This window comes from Schistocerca americana, chromosome 4 (assembly GCF_021461395.2).
Source record: "Schistocerca americana isolate TAMUIC-IGC-003095 chromosome 4, iqSchAmer2.1, whole genome shotgun sequence".
NCBI classification, from domain to species: Eukaryota; Metazoa; Arthropoda; class Insecta; order Orthoptera; family Acrididae; genus Schistocerca; species Schistocerca americana.
The window spans coordinates 108008214-108028764 of record NC_060122.1 but is presented as its reverse complement, the minus strand read 5'-3'; the positions used below and the strand labels follow the sequence as shown (position 1 = coordinate 108028764).

The 20551-nt window shown below is 42.8% G+C and overlaps 1 protein-coding gene across 1 annotated transcript in view; it reads right to left on the bottom strand.

Annotated features, from left to right (window-relative positions):
- Positions 1–20551, bottom strand: part of LOC124613288 (protein kinase domain-containing protein ppk32) — a 717316-nt gene that overhangs the window by 532153 nt on the left and 164612 nt on the right. The window contains exon 4 of the mRNA XM_047141982.1: positions 2435–2530. Within this exon, the coding sequence (XP_046997938.1) occupies positions 2435–2530 (96 nt within the window). The remainder of the gene's footprint in view (positions 1–2434; positions 2531–20551) is intronic.

The window sequence follows — 20551 nt, the reverse complement described above, 5'->3', positions numbered from 1 at the left end:
GTGTCCATATTCTCTTCCCCCCCTCTCTGTTCATCTCCTCCAAATGTCCTACCCTTTCTATTTCCCTACTACCCCAAAACACCTGCTACTTCCTTCCTTGTCCCTCTCCCTTTCTGTGTTTTCCTCACCTTCTCTCTGGCCAGTTCCTCCCCCCACCTACTCTATACATAACCTTTTACTTCTCTCTCTAACCATCCCCTCCTCAACCCCTCTCTGTCCACCTTGTCTGCCCCCTCTATATATCCACCTTCTCTATCTTCTCCTCACTCTCTGTCTGTATCCTCAACCACTTAACACTATCCATCACCTGCTCCCTATCACCCTGTTCCTTCCCACCTTCCCCCCACTCTCTGTCCATCCATACCTGCTCTCTCTTTTCAACCCATGTCCTCCTTCGCTCCTTCTCTGTCTATTCCCTTCTCTATCCGTCTTAGCCTTCCCTCAGCCATGTCTACCTGCATGTGTAGCTGCTACTAAACTGATTGATGAAGTAAGCCAATGCAACTCCAACACAGCATGAATGTTGTGTAGGGCACCCTACATGTCAGGATCTTGATAACAGTTTTTTGCATCTGATATATAGGCTGCCATACACAGCAGCAAAGAAGGTATGTCGATACTAATCCCACACAATAAGCCTGCCACGAAGGCCAGCCTACAGTTCAGGGGCTGAAAAACACGTTTTTGCACATTCCTGTTGCACCTAGGAAGTAAAAACCCCACAGTGCTGATACTTGTGAAGTTTGCTGTTTGTGTGCCAAATCTGGCTGAAATGGATACAGAAATTTTGGAGGAGATTCCAGAAATATATACATATACATACACGCCTGCAGGCGAACGTTTCCAGAAGAATATCCAATTTTTATTCTGCCACATTTTTACAAACTAATCTAGTAATTTTAACTGAACACTACTCATCAAATTATCCTGTGGCTGCTAAGGACGCCAAAATAGTCCTGTAATTCCATCTATCCAGCCTGCTTCACACATAATTAATGTGCCCACTAACCAATATAACCAAAAACATTTCATTTGTGATGACGATGCTGCATTAGACTTTTGAAAATGTGGTTTATGTTGTGAAGTGGATTTGAAACAAATTATGACTTCAACGCTTATGAAGAGTCATGTTACTTCATAAAATGGAAAGCTGCTGTGCTTACACAAATGCGCTACTCGCTTTTCTGCAAGGACAACCAAACACAGTTCCACTGCAGTACATGTGGGGAAACAAGGAATGGAAATTCATCTAAAATAAAATAAACAGTATGCATCTGGCACCAAAACAAACAGCCTTTAGTCACAGAGACGGAATTTAGTTATATTTTAAGAAAACAAGAAAATACAAGTAGCTTACGATTACATTCGGAAAATTGTCTTTATAAACAGGTGAGTTATCTTGAGGACCTGTTCTTTTTTTAAAATTTACATTCGATGCTTATCTCTTCACCTGTTTTCGTCTGTTGCTGCAGAATACGTGCGTAGGTATTTAGATAGCGCAGTTGTAGCTAACTAGTAAGAACAATCCCTATCGCATTGCAAGGCAAGCTGACGATGACCTACTCCGCACCTCTTTGACTACTGTCTCCTTTCCGGCGTGGAGAAGTAGTTCCTCGTGTCATCTTAAATAATAAATTGGCACGCAGGATGAAGTGTATTGGTATGAAAACGGTGCAAACATTTACGACAAATTCATTTTCGAAATTTGTTTCCGGCCAGTATTTAACGAAACTGGCACACAAACTGCGCAGATCACTCTTACAATTCATCTAACACTTGCGTAGAAGTTGTACAAGGGAGCTGATGCAACAAGTATTAAGTTCAGTGACATATCGTTCACTTACTCGCTTGTATTCAATTCAGCGTATACTGGACGTTAATCACAGGGATTGTCTTTAACACAAGCACACTGAGTTTGAATTCATGCACCTAAAAAAGAAATACGTTGTCCTCAATACAAATGTTGGTGGGAAGTCCACAGTGCTTTATTAGGCGTGTCGTATTGAAAGTCGTATCCAGTAGCCTCCATCCGACCTTCGAAGTGACTTAACTATGCAGACAGTTATAGGAGGACCTGCGCACTCAAAACACCAACCACATGCCGGTTTGAAAAAATGTTTTTACTTTGTCTAACATTCACTAACCTCAACTCTTTTTAAACAATATGTTTTAGTCCCTTCTTCTCCAAATAAATACATGATTTCGTTATTGTAGTGTCTCTAGAGAAGAACATTTTCGGTTTCGCCAATACGTGGTTATTGTAGTGTCTCTAGAGAAGAACATTTTCGGTTTCGCCAATACGTGCATGATATCCAGACTTTTACGGTAGTGTTGGTTAATCCTATGCAACATTCAGTATTTCAGGACGCCCCCTTGAAGGATTTTACTTCGACGGCAAGGCTGCCACTTTCTCAGCTGCGCTGCCAGTACTCACCGATGTAGTCGAGGTCTGGCTGCGCCATCTTGGGCAGGCGGCTCGACCACGGCTGACACGGCACCGACTCCAGGCCGTCCATGTCGTTCACGCGATCTGCAACACAACATCCACTTCAGCTTTAACCAGTCACCAGTGTTGTACGTATACAATGATATGTATGACATCATATTCTGAAATGACAAAAATTTTCCTTCAATAATGATATTCGAGGTTTGGAACTTTAGATGTGGCAAGTATTTATTTACATCTCGTACAAAATAGATTCGTGTTTCTAAGTTTTACTGACCTTCAGAGTAGTCACCAGCGCCCCTCCCACTCCCCCCAAATTCTATAAGTCCCTCTAGATCCTCGAGCACCATGCACTCCGCCTCGCCTTCTGTATACGCTTCCCATCCCCCTTGCAGATCCTCTATGACCTCATTCCTTTCCCCCATCTGCTCCTATTCCTCGAACACATCCGCATAGTCTACACCTCCCGCCGCGTTGATCCCCCTCACTCCCTGGTTGCTCCTCTCCTCTCCCATCCCTGACCCCTGACGCACCTTCACTATTGTGTCACCCCCTACCCTCAATCTCTACACCCTTCATCTCTTTTCCCAAGGTGGCTTCCGTCAACTCCTCCTCCCAGATAATGCCCTCTCTCCTTCCATTTATCCTCACCCCCCCCCCTTTACTCCACACCTAACCTCTCCCTGCCTCCCTTCACCGCCCCCCCCCCCCAAAGTCCTCTGCCTTTCCCCACTCCCTTTCGTGTCTGCCCAGCACCCTCCCCCCCTCTTATAGGTTCTTGTCCTCCATTGGCTCCTTTACCCCTCCCCCCTTCGTTTTTCCTCTCCTTCCCCCCTTTTTCTTTCCCATCATCTGTCCAGGATTCCCCGTCTGCCCTCGGCTGTGGTATGTCATATTTGCCAACTTTTTAGTGCAGTGTTCAAGAGAATGTTCAGTGTTGTTCATCTTTCCATAGTGTTGCGAGCAGAAATCATGCTGTCGCTGAGTGTGAATTTTATGACTCTTGCGAACAGAAACCAGACTGTTGCCGTGTTTTTTAATTGTCTGTCTATTATTTTACCTGTCTGCTTCATCTGTATGTTATTAGCATCATCAACCCTTTGTTCTATGTTTGAAGTTCCACGATTTTCCGCCATGTTACCATTTAAGTCTCCGATTTTATCGCCCGTTTTTATTATTTATTATCTTCATTTTTTAAAAACAAATTCTGTAGACTGAAGAGCGGGACACTAAGCTCCTGCAGTCCGCTCCCTTCGGGGAGGGGGGGGGGGAGGGGGAATCGAAACTCCATAAATAAAAAAAATAGTCACCAGCATTGTGTATAGCCCGTTGCCAGCTATGTGGAAGTCATAGGATACTCTTAGCAGTGCCAGTTGTGGACAGTTCGAGCAGCGCGGTCTATTGCCCGACGAATTTGTAGCACTTCTGAAGCGAGTGCCGTGAAGTGTTTCCTTCAGTTTAGAAACCGAGTTGAACTCAGGAGGGCTTAAGTCAGTGTAGTGCAGTAGGTGGTATAGCAGTTTGCAGCCCCATCAGCCAAACAAGTCAGTAACGGCTTGCACTGTACGTGCTGGAGCATTGCCCTGCAAAATGATGGTCAGGTCCTGCAGAAAGTGTCATCACTTCTGTCTCTATGCTGTTCATTTTTGGGACACAACCTACGACCAGCTTAGAGACTGAGGTTGTGACACTTTCTGCAGGACCTGACCATCATTTTGCAGGACAGTACTGAAGCACGTACAGTGCAAACCGTTACTGATTTGTTTGGCACATGGGGCTACTAAGTGCTATACCACCTACTGCATTCCCCTGACTTTAACCCTCGTGAGGTCAACTCGATTTCTAAACTGAAGGAAACACTTCACGGCATTTGCTTCAGAACTGCTACAAATCCGTCGGGCGATAGACCACGACGCTCGAACTGTCAACGCAACTGGCACTGCTAAGAGTATCCTACGACTTCCAAATCGCTGGCAATGGGTTATACACAATGCTGGTGACTGCTTTGGAGGTCAGTAAAACTTAGAAACACGTATCTGTTTTGTACAAGCTGTAAATAATAGTTGCCACTATTAAAGTTCCAACTCTCGTATTAAATCAGTAGAACGTTATTAACACTGGAATCATATTGGGAATTTGCTAAGGCTATTTCCTATGTGCAGCATGATATCCTGAAGCAAATTTTTTGAACAGTAAATACAGCAGGTTAATAGTTCTTACCTGTACCACAGAATATAATGTGTACCGGTTTCCTATCGGCCACGTATCAAAAGACACGCAGAAACAAAGTTGATTTCTGAACCACAGTGTTACATGCTGGGTCCCGTGTTGTATCTGGTATACAGGGGGAATCACCTAAACTTGGACCACAAATATTGCGGAAATGTAAAGTGTTACTGATGTGCGGTTTTCACAGAATGGATTAGACACCAGGGGCTCGTACTGTCAGCCAATCAATAGATTGTAGTAATTCTTATAAAATACATTTTTGTGCAAAAATACGCTTTTTTTAAACGGAACAATGCCTATTGACATTAACAGTCAAAGTATAGTAAATCAGAATGTCAGTGGTGTTTATTGTAGAATTCTAGTGCAACTCGTTTACGAAATTTCATATTTTGACAAGTTTCCACTCCGACACTTGTTTGTGCAGAAAAAACCGACATACTTATGGTGGACGGAGAGCTTAGGATGATTGCAGTTAGTTCTTGTACGTGTGTATGTGGCAACGTCAACCACCTCAACAATTATTTATCAACCTCTTCAATCATTTACATGAAAGTACTACTGTAATACCTAGACAACGTAACAGAAGGAAACAAATAAATACGGAACAGAGGGAAATTAATGTTCTTGCTGCTTTTGAAGTTGGTCCGCACGTTAGCTCCCGCGCAAACGCACATGGAAGTGGCATGAGTCAGGAAAGTGTCCCACGCATTCTCGATCGACATAGGTTCCATACCTATCACATTTCTCTCCACTAAGAGCTGCGTGGAAACGACAATGAGAATCGTGTTAATTTTTGTACATGGCGATTAAGACGGGATATTCCAGATGTATCATGTATCTTGTTTAGTGATGAAGCCACATTTACTAATCATGGTCAGGTAAGCCGCCAAAACATGCAGTATTGATCTGTTGACAATCCCCGTTAGCGCCGTCAGGTGGAACGTCAGCGTCCAAGGAGTGCAAATGTGTGGTGTGGGATAGTGGACCATCAGCTCGTAGGCCCGGAACACTGAACACGCACATGTATCACAGCGTCCTAACAGACCATCTTCCACGGATTCTAAAGGACGATCCAGTGCAGACCAGGGGGAACGTTTGGTAACACTGCGCACGAAGTACTACAGCATGTCTTCACCAGTTTTTCCAAATGGTTGGACTGGATGAAGAAGACCTGCACCTTGGCCGGCCATTCCCACCAGATTTGACGCCTCTATACTTTCTACAGTGGGAAAAACTGAAAGACGCTGTATAAAAGGACATACTAACTTCTCCAGACGATATCAACGACGTATGAGAATTACTGCAGCCTGCTCTGACTTCTAAGCTGAAACGCTAGCAGTCTTTTCATAACACACTGGAAGTGTGCGCTGCCGCTGCCGGTGGTCATTTTGAACACAACCCGTGATGGTCAGTTGCCTCGTTACGGGTTAGTGTGTGCTACAGCAGACACCGGACAAGTGTCGGTGTGACAACTTCTCCATATACGATACCTGGCAAACGACTGGCACTACAATCCTGCAGCAGACACCACTCACATTATAATTTACACTGATTTTAGTTTGTTAATGTCAGTAGGCATTGTTCCATATATTAAAGTGTAAGGTTGCACAAAACCGAGCGAGGTGGCGCCGTGGTTAGACACTGGACTCGCATTCGGGAGGACGACGGTTCAATCCCGCGTCCGCCCATCCTGATCTAGGTTTTCCGTGATTTCCCTAAATCGCTCCAGGCAAATGCCGGGATGGTTCCTTTGAAAGGGCACGGCCGACTTCCTTGCCCGTCCTTCCCTAATCCGATGAGACCGATGACCTCGCTGTCTGGTCTCCTTCCCCAGAGAACGCACACACACGTTCGCACAAAAATACACTTTCTAAGTATTTTTTGATTGGGTAACAATACGAGACCCTGACTGCCAATCCACGCGACCTATATAACGATGACCTTCTGCTTTATTGTCAGATGATACAAATTTTATCCTTTCTGCAGATGATGGACATATGAAAATAAACCGTAGGTCCAGTCCTCTTAACGAGGTGGTTCAAAATATTAACTGACAGTTGTAGGTAAATGGATTCTCACTACATCTTACCAAGACTCGGTACATGCAGTTCACTACGTGTTATAAAACTCTAGAAGCTACATGAAAGTCTACTCAAACACTGAAATACAAAACGAGATACTATTATATTTTTTGGGATGCCAGGAAGGTCACATTCCAACTAGAAGAATTATTGAACCTGCTTACTTAATCTGCATTTACCGTACACAGTTTTCTTGTTGTAAGTGACTGATGATGACGGAGCTAATTCATGCAGCATAATGCTGTTCACTAATGAGAAATTAATAATTTTTTGAGGATGTTTTCATAACAGAGAGAAACATCGCTTAAGAATTATAATGATGTTAAGTTAGACTTATTAGACTATAATATAATGAATATTAGCAATAATACTGTACTGTCTCATAGTGTTAAGTCATTTCTTTTTATTTTACAACGAAAAAGAGTCACTTTTTGACGTTTTCTTTGGCGCCTCATAGACCCACTTCTCGTTATTGATGCACTGCCACCGATGAGGTGCATTCTTTGAAAGCCCAAAGTATATGGGTAAGACAACGGTTAAGCTGACAGTTACATTATCTCATTCCAGATTGCCTCGAAACGGTGACTTTCTGTAGCTCTCTGTTAAGTGAAGACGTAAAAATGTCCAGAATAACACATTGGTGATTTCAGTACATTTCAGTCTAGAATTTTTATATCTTGAATGTACGTTTTTGAGTTTCCAGTTAAGTTGACGATCTCATTAGCATACAGTTTTCGACAGCCCTTCTTTTTCAGATCTTGCGAGTTGTGGTCTTACGTGTAGACCTGCTCGCTGGCTGGGCTCCTGCTAGATCGCTGCTTATTAGCGGAGTTTGATTCTAGGAGGCTGCTATGTCGTTAGACGCAGACTTCTCTTTTGTGCCCCCCTTTCGTTATTCCACTGACGTCAATTGTATAGTTTATTTGCACCTCGTTCAGATTGCACTATGTAGCTGTAAAGCTGTAGATACAGGCATTCCTGATTTAAACTACATAATTGTAAATGTTTCTTTAGTCTGTAGGCTGGTCCATAGATACTGAAACATTATTCTAAAAAGCTATTCTGAGTGAAAGTGAATTACAGGATCAACTGAATAGAATGAAGTCTAATGAGTACAGAATCTGGACTGAGAGAAAATCGAAGAAAGACGAAAGTAAAGAGACGTAGCAGGAATAGCAACAGCAAGGAACTGATTCATAATCACGAAGCAGATGAAGTGAAGGAATTCTGCTACCTAGGCAACAAAATAACCAATGACGAACGGAGCTCGGCGGACATCAAAAGCAGACTAACACTGACAGAAAGGGCATTCCTGGCCAAGATACGTCTACTAGTATCGAACATAGGCCTTAACTTGAGGACTAAAATTACTGAGAATATATGTTTGGAGCACAGCATTGCATGTTAGTAAATTCGGACTGTGTAAAAATCGCAACACAAGAGAATCGAAACATTTGAGATGTGGCTCTACAGAAGACTGTTGAAAATTATGTGGACTGGTAAGGTGAGGAATGAGGAGGTTCCTTGCAGAATCGGAGAGGAAGGAAATGTAGAAAACAGTGACAAGGAGAAGGGACTGGATAATAGGACATCCGTTAAGACGTTAGCGAGTGACTTCGATGGTAGTGGAGGGAGCTGTAGAGGGCAAAAACTGTAGAGGAAGACAGATATTGGAATAGATTGAGCAAATAATTGAGGACGTAGGTTGCAAGTGCTACTCTGAGATGAAGAAGTTGGCACAGGAGAGGAATTCGTGGCGGGCTGCATCAAACCAGTCAATAGACTGACTGAAAAAAAAAAAAAGTAATTTATGTCTTCTACTTAACAGCGGTCGGAAATCTAATCTTAAAAGTTGACTTTTTTAAGTTTTTTATGAAGGCATTCGAAAATGGCCAGCCCGTGACGTGCCCTTGCTAAGACCTCAGTTGTTACATTTAGGTAAATATTAATTTTAAAAAATGGGTAGCAATCTTCCCAAGATTGCCAACTAACACTTGACAAAGCGTAACTGTCCTGCATTAGACGTTGCCTTCGCTGTAAACGTTCGCCTGTTTAATTATTCAAAGGGCCTCGTACGTGACCCATCGCAGTTGGACAGATAGTTGGCGGCGCCGTGTTCGCAGTCGATGACATTTGTGAGTCGGGGTAACGAGAGCTGCCGTGAGGGCTGCCTACGAACAAGGGGCGCGGCGTCACGCGAACAGCGCGTTATGCGCTGTGGTGAACCTGCAGAGCCGCGCAGTGGCGGGGCGGTGCGATGCGGCGCTCCTGCAGGCGCCTGCGGCCGCGTCACACACACACACACACACACACACACACAAACACAAAGCGAGATACAAAAGAGCTGCCGTGCCGCGCTGGTAGCCACCGGCACTATTCGTCACGCAACAAACGTTCCCGCATTCGCGCTCGAAATACAACCGAAGGCCTGTTTACCGCCAGCAGGTAACGGCTTTGCACGCATGCCATGGCGTCCAGATGGTTTGGAGAGGCACAATGCGGTAGCAGAAATATGTCTGCGTGTCGAGTCATTTCGTTTGAGAACTGTTTTTTTTATCAGCATGTGGCCAGGAAAAAAAAGTAAACCTAGTCAGGAAGCTGGTTGAACGAGTACGTACTGTGCATCAAATTTTGTGTCCGTAGACTGACAAAATCTTAGGCACGTCATTGCAATGAAATACATCGATGCTAAGCCGACGGCGAAAAATTTTTTTTTGAAAATTTAAAATGCTGTCATAATGCGCTCATTAAAAGGTCTAATCTTACGTTAAGGATTTAACAAAATGAAATGTTGCTTTCTGGATAATTCATAAAATACCCCTCAAACGTTTAATTAATGGCAAAAGACATTCAGATTAGATGTTCTCTGTGTAAATAAATCTGCAAGTAAGGAGAAAAGGTCATAATTTAAAACAAAAATGTATTTTTTTATACTGTTCGTATAAAGAATGTTCCACAGAAACGTTTATCTATCGAAAAATGTTATGAGACACTCTGCAAAGCAAGTTTTAGGCAGTCACAATAATTCGTTTCGCCTGTATATAAGCAGGAGCTGTTATCCTTCTCGGACTCTCTCCCCCGTTTTTGATTGCTGTCTCATGAAAAGTATATGTCGCTATCGTATCTGTAGCTTTTCGTTAAACAATAAGGTTAATTTAATGATAACAGCCAAGTTTGAATCAAGAAACCTACTTTGCTCTTCCATTAACGCCACAACTGAATTTACGAGGGATGCCCAGAAAGTAATGCACCGCATTTTTTTTCTCAGCCGAAATAATGCTACGAATGCGAAACGTTACGTATGTTTTATGTATTTAGTGAGCGCGTCAAGTTTCCGTCACTTCCTACTGATAGCGTAGCTGCAGGACGGTTTCAAAATCGCGTCTATAGGTGATGTACGTTACAAGCAATATGCCGCCATTGAATTTCTCACTGCAGAGAAAGAAAGTGTGGGGAATGTTCACAAACGCTTGTGCAATGTCTATGGAGCATCTGCTGTCGACAGAAGTACAGTTAGTCGCTGAGCACGGAGGGTGAGGTCATCGAAAGGCGGTTCGGCAGAGCTCCACGATTTGCAGCGGTTGGGGAGACCATCCACAATGTGACCCACGAACCACTCTGATGGATCTACGCCGAATGACCGTTGAGGTGTGGGACAATCTGGGCCAACAGTGCCTTGAACTTGTGGATCGTATGCCACTACAAATACAGGCATGCATCAATGCAAGAGGTTGTGGTTCTGGGTATTAAGGGTACAACCACTACCGCGGAAGGTCTCGCTATATGTTGGTACAGCATGCAATGTGTGGTTTCAATGACCAATAAAAAGGGTGGAAATGATGTTTATGTTGATCTCTACTCCAATTTTCTGTACAGGTTCCGGAACTCTCAGAACCGAGGTGATGCCAAAGTTTTTTTGTTGTGTGTAGTACATTTTTTAAACGTCAGTGATATTATGAAAATTACGCAAGTACAGAGCTACTAGAAATGATTCATTCGTTTTCAAAGTTGCATTTTTTTCTAAAATATTGCATGTACAACGGTGCTAATTGCCAAGTTAGCGAGTGTGCATTGCGCCCATCAGTTGGCGTTACGCTTGGGCTGCATTGAAAAACTGACCATAAAGCTAGAAAAGAGTTTTTGTGTGTTGGAATGTGGAGATGTGTATATGTTACGGCAGTGCAGTGCGCATTCGGAATGAAATATGAACAAGAACCGCACATATAAACAGAGCGTTGTGCGTTGGTAACGACAATTTATGGAAATTGGTTGTATGGTACCTGAAGAAAACTTCACTAGTCAAGATCACTAAAAAGCATTTTACTGGGTGACCGGTTTCGACAGAACCATGCTGCAATCATCGGATGTTATGCTGTAATATTTTAAAGCATAGGAACAGATGATAACAGCATAACTCTGTCAAAATGGGTCATCCGATAAAATGATTTTTCAATGCTATTGGCTTTTGAAGTTATCTTCAGTTTTCATACATTGCAGACGGCCCCCATACTGACAGTGTCAGAAATATATAACACTGGTTGTCTACAAGCACCAGTCGCACATTATGCCAGATGCAACCGAGGAGAGGCTGATGGAAACTTTCGTACGCAGCCCTAAATCATCAAAGGTCTGCGCAAGCTGCGAACTGTAGCAAACTGTGCGCAAGGTTTTGCGACGGCGGTTACATTTCAAATCACACCGTCTGCTGCTCGTGCAACAATTAAAACCACGAGATTATGGCCGATTGCTAAAATTTTGCATTACAATGTAGGAAGTACTTGAGGATGAACATTTCGCCTCCAAGCTGATATTCAGCGGCGAAGCCACCTTACATTCAGCTGGAAAGGTTATCCGCCACAGTGAGACAGTGTCTGACACTGAACATCTTGACGCGTGAACAAGATTTGTCTAAGGTTAAATTTTTCCGTGCAGTGTCACAGACGAAAATGTATGGGCCGTTTTTCTACTGTGAGAACACTGCATTTGGGTACCTCCTACCTGATTCCGAGAATTTAATCATCCAACAAGACGAGAACCCCTCATTGTAGCATCTATCTTCGTCGCTACCTAAACGATGAACTTGCGCATCGTTGGATTGGTCGTAATGGTGACGGTGATAAGGCTGTTCTCCCCTGGCCGCCCCCGGTCGTCTCACCGAACACCTTGCGACTTTTTCTTCACTGCCGAGAACGCTGGAACGGCTCAGAAAACTCATCAACGCTACTGTGAGACATTCACAGGGAGTTACTGAAAAAGGTATGGAACGACTGTCGTTTTTACCTGTGTCGTGTGAAGAGAGCGGCACTCATACAACATTCATAAAGTACAAAATGCAAACTTTGTGTTGTGTGAAGCCATGCTGCTCTTACATTTCAGTAAGATAATGGCCGCTCACATACGGCGATGGTTTCTAATGCTTGTCTTCGTGCTTGCCAAAATGTACCTAGGCCAGCTAGGTAGTCGGACCTCTCCTAAGCTGAGAGCAAAATTTTGTACATGGCTGCACGTTCAGAGACCGTGAATAGTTACAATTGTAAGAAAAACAACCCTCGGTCACCATTTTTATCAAATTAACCTGGTTTCAACACTGCTAGGAGTGTCTTCTTCAGAATTTAAAACAAAGAATGGTCTATATTCTATAACATGGTCACAGAATAATGACTAAAAACGTATGATAGGGTATAAGTACGGAATGATCATACTTATGCCCTATGATACGCTTGCATATCATGTTATAGAATATAGACCATTCTTTGTTTTAAATTCTGAAGAAGACATTCCTAGCACTGTTGAAACCAGGTTAATTTGTTAGAAATATTGATCGAGGGCTGTTTTTCTTTCGATTGTAAGCTGAGAGCGTTTGGACCATTATGGGCAGGGTCCTCCAACCACCTCAGGATTTTGACGATCTGACGCGGCAATTGGACAGAATATGGCGCGACGTCCCACAGCAAGACATCCGACAAATCAGTCAGTGGCGAGACAAATAGCTGTTTGCATAAGGGCCAGAGACGGACCCACGTGTTATTGATTTTCTCAGTTAGTGAAGATCTTTCTCTTGAATACATCATACAATTTTTCTAAAATTGTAATGATTTGTTTGCCTGTTCGTGTACTTCACATTTACCGATTTCCGTCCCATTCTGAAAATTCGTTTATGGCGTGTCGTTTCCTTGTCGAAAGCTCGTTTTACACAAACGACTTCCTGGTCAAATTCTACTACTCGAAGTGCGTGCGCCTTTAGTGCCTTCGTTTCAATTAGCGACCAACCACGATGCGAGTACGTCTGTGACGTCAGTGATCTATTCAGGGTGATTTTTTTCCACCGTGTAAAACTCTAGGGTTGATCGATGGGAGGATACGGAACTTACGAACGGAAATGCGTGGTTCCATGCCTGAGGCCATTTATTCAATCAAAAATTGTTACAGAGACTTAGGTCTAATACGTGCTGTACTATGCAGCAACATTTACAGTATGTGTTGAAAATGATTTACAAGTGCTTCACCGTTTGTGTGTACGCGCCGTAGCATGTTCTGTCTCACATGTTCACATCAGCCAGGTTGCATCCGAACATGCCAAAGGTAGCGTGAATACGTTGTTTCAATGTCTCCACATCTGGAATGGGCTCTGCATACATGATACTTTTTACATGGCCTCCTAACCAGAAATCGCACGGATTGAGCACCGGTGAACGAGCAGGCCATGCAAATGGACCCCTGGTCCGATCCATCGACTAGGGAATACATGATTGAGATGCGTCCACACGTTAACGGCGAAGTAGGCCGGGTCGCCGTATGTAGCAGCAACATAACCCTTCGAATCATCAATGGCACTTCCTCCAGGAGCTGAGCCAAAGTTACCCACAAGAATCGCCTATAGTTCCGGCTGTTAGGCGACGTGGAAGAAAGACTGGTCCCAAAATACGGTCGCCGATTATCACGGCCCACAAATTCTGGCTGCACCGATCCTGATGATTTGCTATCAGTTCTGCGTACTGTCACACAGATGAATGTTACCAGAATTGAAGATACCACTACGCGTAAAGATGGCCTCATCTGTGAATAGGATGAACGGCAAAAATCCTAGAATCGTGGTTTTCTGGTGGAGAAACCAGTGACAAAACAACTCCAGGTGTGAAAAGTCTGTCGCTAGTAAGCCCTGGATGCGCTATAGCCGTAAGGATAGTGACAATATTCATGGATAATATTCCACACGGTCGTCTGGCTTACCCTGTATTGGCGGGCCAACTGCCTGGAACTGACACGGCATTCGCCTTCCACATTTTTCTCGAAGTCTGGTGTCCGAACATTTCGGGTACGCCCTTCGTGATTTCCTGCTTCCTGAAAGGATCCTGTCTCAGACAAAAGGCGAAACACTGTTGGAAACGTTGAATGCTGTGGTTGTTCTCGGCAGAGATAGGTCTGCTGATAAAACATAGCTGCGCGCAGCCCGTTGCCATATGCCTTTCCGTGTCGGAAAACTCTCGATTCGAATACGGAACCATTGTGTACAACGCTGTATCACATACACTGCAAGGTGAGTCAGCGAGATAAGTGTAGCGGACGCAACATTAAAAATTATTGTGGCAGTAGAGAACGCTAGGGCTTGACGCATGGGGAACAGTGCCCCCTTTGGAAGGAAACCATGCATACTAGCGTGTTAGACCGCAGTCTCTGTAACAATGAATAAATTGTCTCTAGCATGGAAACCATACGTTTCCGGACATACGCTCGTTGGACCTTTTTTATTCCGTACCCTCTCATTGATCAGCCATAGAGTTTGTACACGGTGGCAAAAAGATTGTGCCGATAGTGGAGTTCTAAACTTCCGAGTATGCTGCACGCTGGGCACGCATAAAGACAAGGCACTACGGAGGAGTCTGCTAACATCGGAAGTTATAACCTATAGTGGTCGAGCTCATTCCTATTAAAGAAATAGATTTTGTGCTCTCGCGTCTTCTTAATCTTTACTGTGTTGTTTGCTTTGATTTTGTGGAAGACTGAAAAGTTACAGAGGGTCCTGGTATCTTTTGTATTAGTGTCCTACAGAAGAGACGACTTATCTGAAAGCAAAAAGTATTTACGTTTTACAGAGAAAAAAGACAAGGCTATCCATAAATCAGAACGTGAACAGATAAACACGTTTTAATGAAAATTATTTCAACAGCGAAAATTTATCGTCGTTATTTGCCACCTAACAAGAGAACAAGATATAAGGGGTAAAGCAGAAAGGCACTATTTACTGCGTTGTACATATTGCCTGATGTGTTTGCAAGCATACACTTTCTCGAGAAAGTAAATGTATATGTTCCGAAATGCTCCAATAACACTTCTCCTATTCTTTCAGTTCTCAGGAGAATGATCAATTTACAGTACGCCCTTTGACAAGAACTTCCACTATGAATTCCGCTTTTGTTGTTAATAAATTCTATTGTCATGCCATGTTCCTACATTTTCCTACTACATTTCGAATACTCCGTAAAATGGGTAGTCCCTCATAGCCTCACTTTCACCACTCAGACCAGAGATGGCTCTCACAACATCGGTAATTTTGGCGCTGAGGTCTAAACGGAAACGACCACTCAAAACAGCCGGGACTCAGTAAGAGAGTAAAACGCCATGGGCTCTGGAGCAGACGCACCTGTCTCGAGTAATCAATTCAGACAAGAAATTCGATTATGTAAAAGGGGCTTTAGAGTGTATTTTTCACTAATTTCAACTTGGTGCCACTGGCTATTCCTGAGGAAAAGGGATCTTAACATTCGGACAAACGGACGGACAACGAACTTGAATCCCCTTGAAAATTGTGACTTATCTAGGTTAGCGAGCCAGATATTTTCATTTCTTACGTTTCATTTCTTGCCTTCTACTGTCGGATAATCATTGTGCATGTTTTAAAACAATGTCTTCTTTACGATATATGGCAAGGGAGTATGGGAGAAATCGACCGGTCTAATAACGCGTTTTTGATTAGCGTAAATCACAAAGGCACGTTGCAGCTGCGTCTCCGTAAATCACACTTGCTCACTTACAATGTAAGATCATGGTAGTTTTTTTTTTTTTAAAAAACGTTAGGGTAGGCTACAGTCGACTAATTGTATTGGAAGATACAAGGGGTTTCAGAAGTTATGGTAAATATTCATGGATACAACAGGAATGAAAATTCGAAACAAAAAAGTCAAATAAACACGGGTTCTAAAACGCATATCTTAAGAGCTGTGAGCAATTCTTGATCTTATATACTGTTAAACAAATCGCTTCTACTGCTAGCTCTTTGCTTTCCATATTCTAGGAAGTGGTAGTATGGACCAAAACAAGAAAAAATGTCCAGTAAACATGTGCTCTAAAATGAATACCTTAAAAATTTACGAGCACTTTTTCATTACAAGAGTTTTGTATCAGATTGAAACACCCTGTAGAACACCCATGGACACTCAAGATAGAACTTCTTAAATCCTCCAACAATTGCGTGAAGTTTTTATTACGAATCTGTAATGGGTATGTGGTCCTAGGAAATGACCATGAAGACACTGCGAACACCTTGAAACTCTGGGAGTATTGGGGGTGATATGCCGGTTTAAAGAACTGAGGAAGATAGCTCTCTGGGCCTTCGTCACCTCAATTCTCCAACTTCCTGCTTCCACACGGTGCCCCTGTCAAACCGAGCGACTCAGTTATAGGTTGGGTAAAAAACCTCAGAGGAAACTAAACTAATGAGCTGAATAACTTTGGAGGGCTGTGGAAGAACACTGGAAACCACCACTGAAATTATCCCTAGAAAACCCCAAGACACTACTCAACTCAAAATGTTCTCGAGTTTTAAGTTCCCCATTAGATTCTCCCGGGAGGGGTATCAGGTTGAGAGATGCTTCACGAAGAGTAGGCTGCTGCGAGTGGAAATATTGTTTAGGAAGACTGAGTGTAAGATACATCTGTCAAGGAAAACTGGACCTACTCAACAGAGGAATGGAGACAGTTGGCTATTAAATATTGCATTTTCGGGCAGCAACAACGTTATATTATGTGGCAGGTGTCATTAGAGCACAGTTAATAAAGTAATTTCTTGAAATAATGGATAAACTAGGCACTCATTTTTTCGTGTTTCCCACGCAGGTCTCGTTGTGATCTCATGGCTCAATCGTCGAAAATCTAGGTGGTGACGATTCCAAGCTCGGATGCAAAGAGGCCTAGGTGTTATTCTGCGATATTCAAAAGTTTTATAGATGTGCTTCATAAACCATTCTTGAAGATTAAACTTTTGCAACTTAGCACAATGGTGATGTAAAAAAAGTAATCAGCACTCCGAATTTAAGTTACACTTCTTTTTTATTATTTTTGTTGCAATATCACTTCACAATATTAAACATACTTGAAAATATCTTCTTCACTGTTAAAGTTCACATTTTATAAACTGACAACAATTTGCCTCTTTTCAACATGACGACCAAGACTTGACTGTCTAATAACCGCTTACGAGCCCAAAAATCAGAGTTACGAGTACGTCAAAGATCATAGTGACAAAGAAAGAATTCACATAAGAATAATATCATTGCAATATCAACATATCGATGTATCAAAGTACCTCTACATTAATGAAATCAAATCTGAATGTTGTCTCAGAAATATGTTAACTACTTTACAGAAACACAGTAGAATATTGCTGGTATCGAGAAGTTGAGGTGAGGTGCCGTAATGATTACGTAATTTAAATCCCATTACAAGGGGAATGTCGGGAATCATGCTGACATGCAGGAGGTAGGCTGGCGACTGTCCTCGCCTCGCTTAAGAATGGACACGTTGTGAAAAACCTGGAGGACAGTGAGAACCCATGCTGGTAACTGTGGACCCCTGCAGGGACTTAGAAAAAGCACAGGCACAAAAGCGTCAAGAATGCACACGCCGAGATGTGTGAATATTTTAGCTGGCAGCAACCATTTTACCTGCCTCAAAGAAAGCGAGAACGTGTCCCACATGCACTGGGATGAAGCGTAGACACAACAGCCAAGAATTCGCACAGGGAAGTGTGTGCAACTAAAAAACCGCAGAAGATGTCAGCCTGCTTAAAAGAAAATTAAATAAAAAGTAAAAAAAAAATATATTTTCTGGACAGTAAGGAAGCAGCTTATACATCACGAACGCTAGCAGATTCTTAGATGATGCACAAACATGAGACTATCCAGGCCTCCTTCAGAGGTGGCAGTTGCAAAGAAGTTTTGTGTTTCTGCTTTCACAGCAACTTACAAGGGAAACTCCCCAGTGTAGCCCCGTCAGATTTAGTGATAAGGTGGCCCAGTCAAAAAATGAACACAGATCAACCATAAAAACAGGAAGAAAGTGTGTTGAACTGTAAAAAAAGAAGCAAAATAGATACAGTGTACGATCCGACTTGTGCAACATCGAGCGAATCTCAAGAACCTCGACTTCGTGTGTGTGTGGTCATGGTTGCGGACTCCAGAGGGAGAAATCCGTGTTCGATTCTGAATGGCGCCCCATTTTTTTTCTCACAAAATTATGAACTGTCCGTCCGATCACTGACGTGTCTGATCACTGTATTCAAGTCTGTGTCTGTGTTGTGCTGTAACATCCCTTTGCAACAGTGAGATGTAAGGATGGGGATTCCTATTTGTTCTACACAAGTACCTCGTATTGTGACTCTAGCGTTCCGTTTTGGAAGCTGTGACTTAAGATAAACTCTTCTGCGAGAGAAGAGCATCTGTGAAGTTTGGAAGGTAGGAGACGAGGTGCTGGAATAATTGAAGCTGTGAGGACCGCCAGTGAGTCGTGCTTGGCTAGCTCAGACGGTAGAGCACTTGCTCGCGAAAAGCAAAGGTCCTGAGTTCGAGCCTCGGTCCGGCACACAGTTTTAATCCGCCAGGAAGTTTCGAAAATTATGCCTTCTACGCCTTTTACTTCATGACTTATAGGGGGAGAAACAATGGTGTTGCGTAGTTTCTATGTTCAGTTATCTGGCTCTCCTGTTGCAGCCACGAAATCTAGAGATCATTGTCACTTGGTAGAAAGGCAAAGTCCAACCTTGATAATGTTTTAAGAGCAGAGACATAAGTTTGGGATGTATAGATGTGTGACATGTACCAGAAAAAGGCGAAACGGCATAGAATAGACGCCTTTGAAATGTGTTGCTGGAGCAAACTCCGTAGAGTTGTGTGTACCGCATAGAGAATGAGTAGGTCAGTACTACAGCGTATAAAACCAGACTGCTCCTTGGTAGGTCTGATACTGAAACAAAACTGACCTATTTTGGGACACTATGTGAAGATGCTATACGAAGTTGACAGGAAGTGCAAAATGGCTAAGCAGGAATGGATAGGACAAACATAAAGATGTAGGAGCATATATCTCTAGGGGTAAGATAGATATTGACTACCGGAAAATTAAAGAGCCCTTTGGAGAAAAGAGAACCAACTGTATGAATATCAAGAGATCAGATGGCAAACCAGTCCTAAGCAAAGAAGGGAAAGGAGAAAGGTGGAAGGAATATGTAGAGGGTCTGTGCAAGGGAGATGTACTTGAGGCCCATGATATGGAAAGGGGAGAGAACGTAGATGAAGATGAAGTGGGAGATATGATACTGCGACAAGAATTTGACACAGCTCTGAGAAACTTAAGTCGAAACAACGCTCTGGGAGTGGACAACATTTCGCTAGACCTACTGATAGCCTTGGGAGAGCCAACCCTGACAAAAATCTTCCATTGGGTGAGCAAGATGTATGAGACAGGCGAAATACCGCCAGACTTTAAGGAGAATATAATAATCCAAATTCCAAAGAAAGCAGCGGCTGACACGTGTGAAAATTACCGAACTATCAGTTTAATTAGTCACGGCTGCAAAATACTAATATGAATCCTGTACAGAAGAATGGAGGAACTGGCAGAAGCCAGTTTGGATTCCGGAGAAATGTAGCAACGCGCAAGGCAACACTGACCCTACAACTTCCCATAGAACATAGGTTAAGGAAAGGCAATCTTACGTTTACAACATTTGTAGACTTAGAGGAACCTTTTGACAATGTTGACCGTAATACTTTCTTTCAAATTCTAAAAGTGGCAATGACCAAATACACTGAGCGGAAGGCTATTTACAATTTGTAAAGGAACCAAATGGCAGTCATAAGAGTCGAAGGGTACGAAAGAGAACAGTGATTGAGAAGGGGATGAGACAGGGTGGTAGCCTATCCTCAATGTTATTCCATTTGTACATTGAGCAAGCAATAAAGAAAACCAAAGAAAAATTTGGAGTTGGAATTGAAATAAAAACTTTGAGGTAATTCTGTCAGAGATAGCAAATGGCTTGGAAGAGCAGTTGAACGGAATGGATAGCATCTGGAAAGGAGAATATCAGATAAACAGCAACAAAAGCAAAACAAGGATAATGGAATGTAGTCATATTAAATCAGGTGACGCTGAAGGAATTAGATTAAGAAATGAGAACTTAAAGTAGTAAATGTTTTGCTAGTTGGGAAGCAAATTAACTGATGATGGCCAAAGTAGAGAGAGTATAAAATGTAGACAGCAATGGCAAGAAAAGCGTTCCTGAAGAAGAGACATTTACTAACATCGAGTATAGATTTAAGTGTCAGGAAGTCTTTTTAAAAAGTATTTGTATGGAGTATAGCCATGTATGGAAGTGAAACATGGACGGTAAACAGTTTAGACAAGAGAATAGAAGCTTCTAAAATGTGGTGCTACGGAAGAATGCTGAAGATTAGACGTGTAGATCACGTAACTAATGAGTATGGTATTTGACCCCATCACGCATTGCAGTTTAATGAAAAAA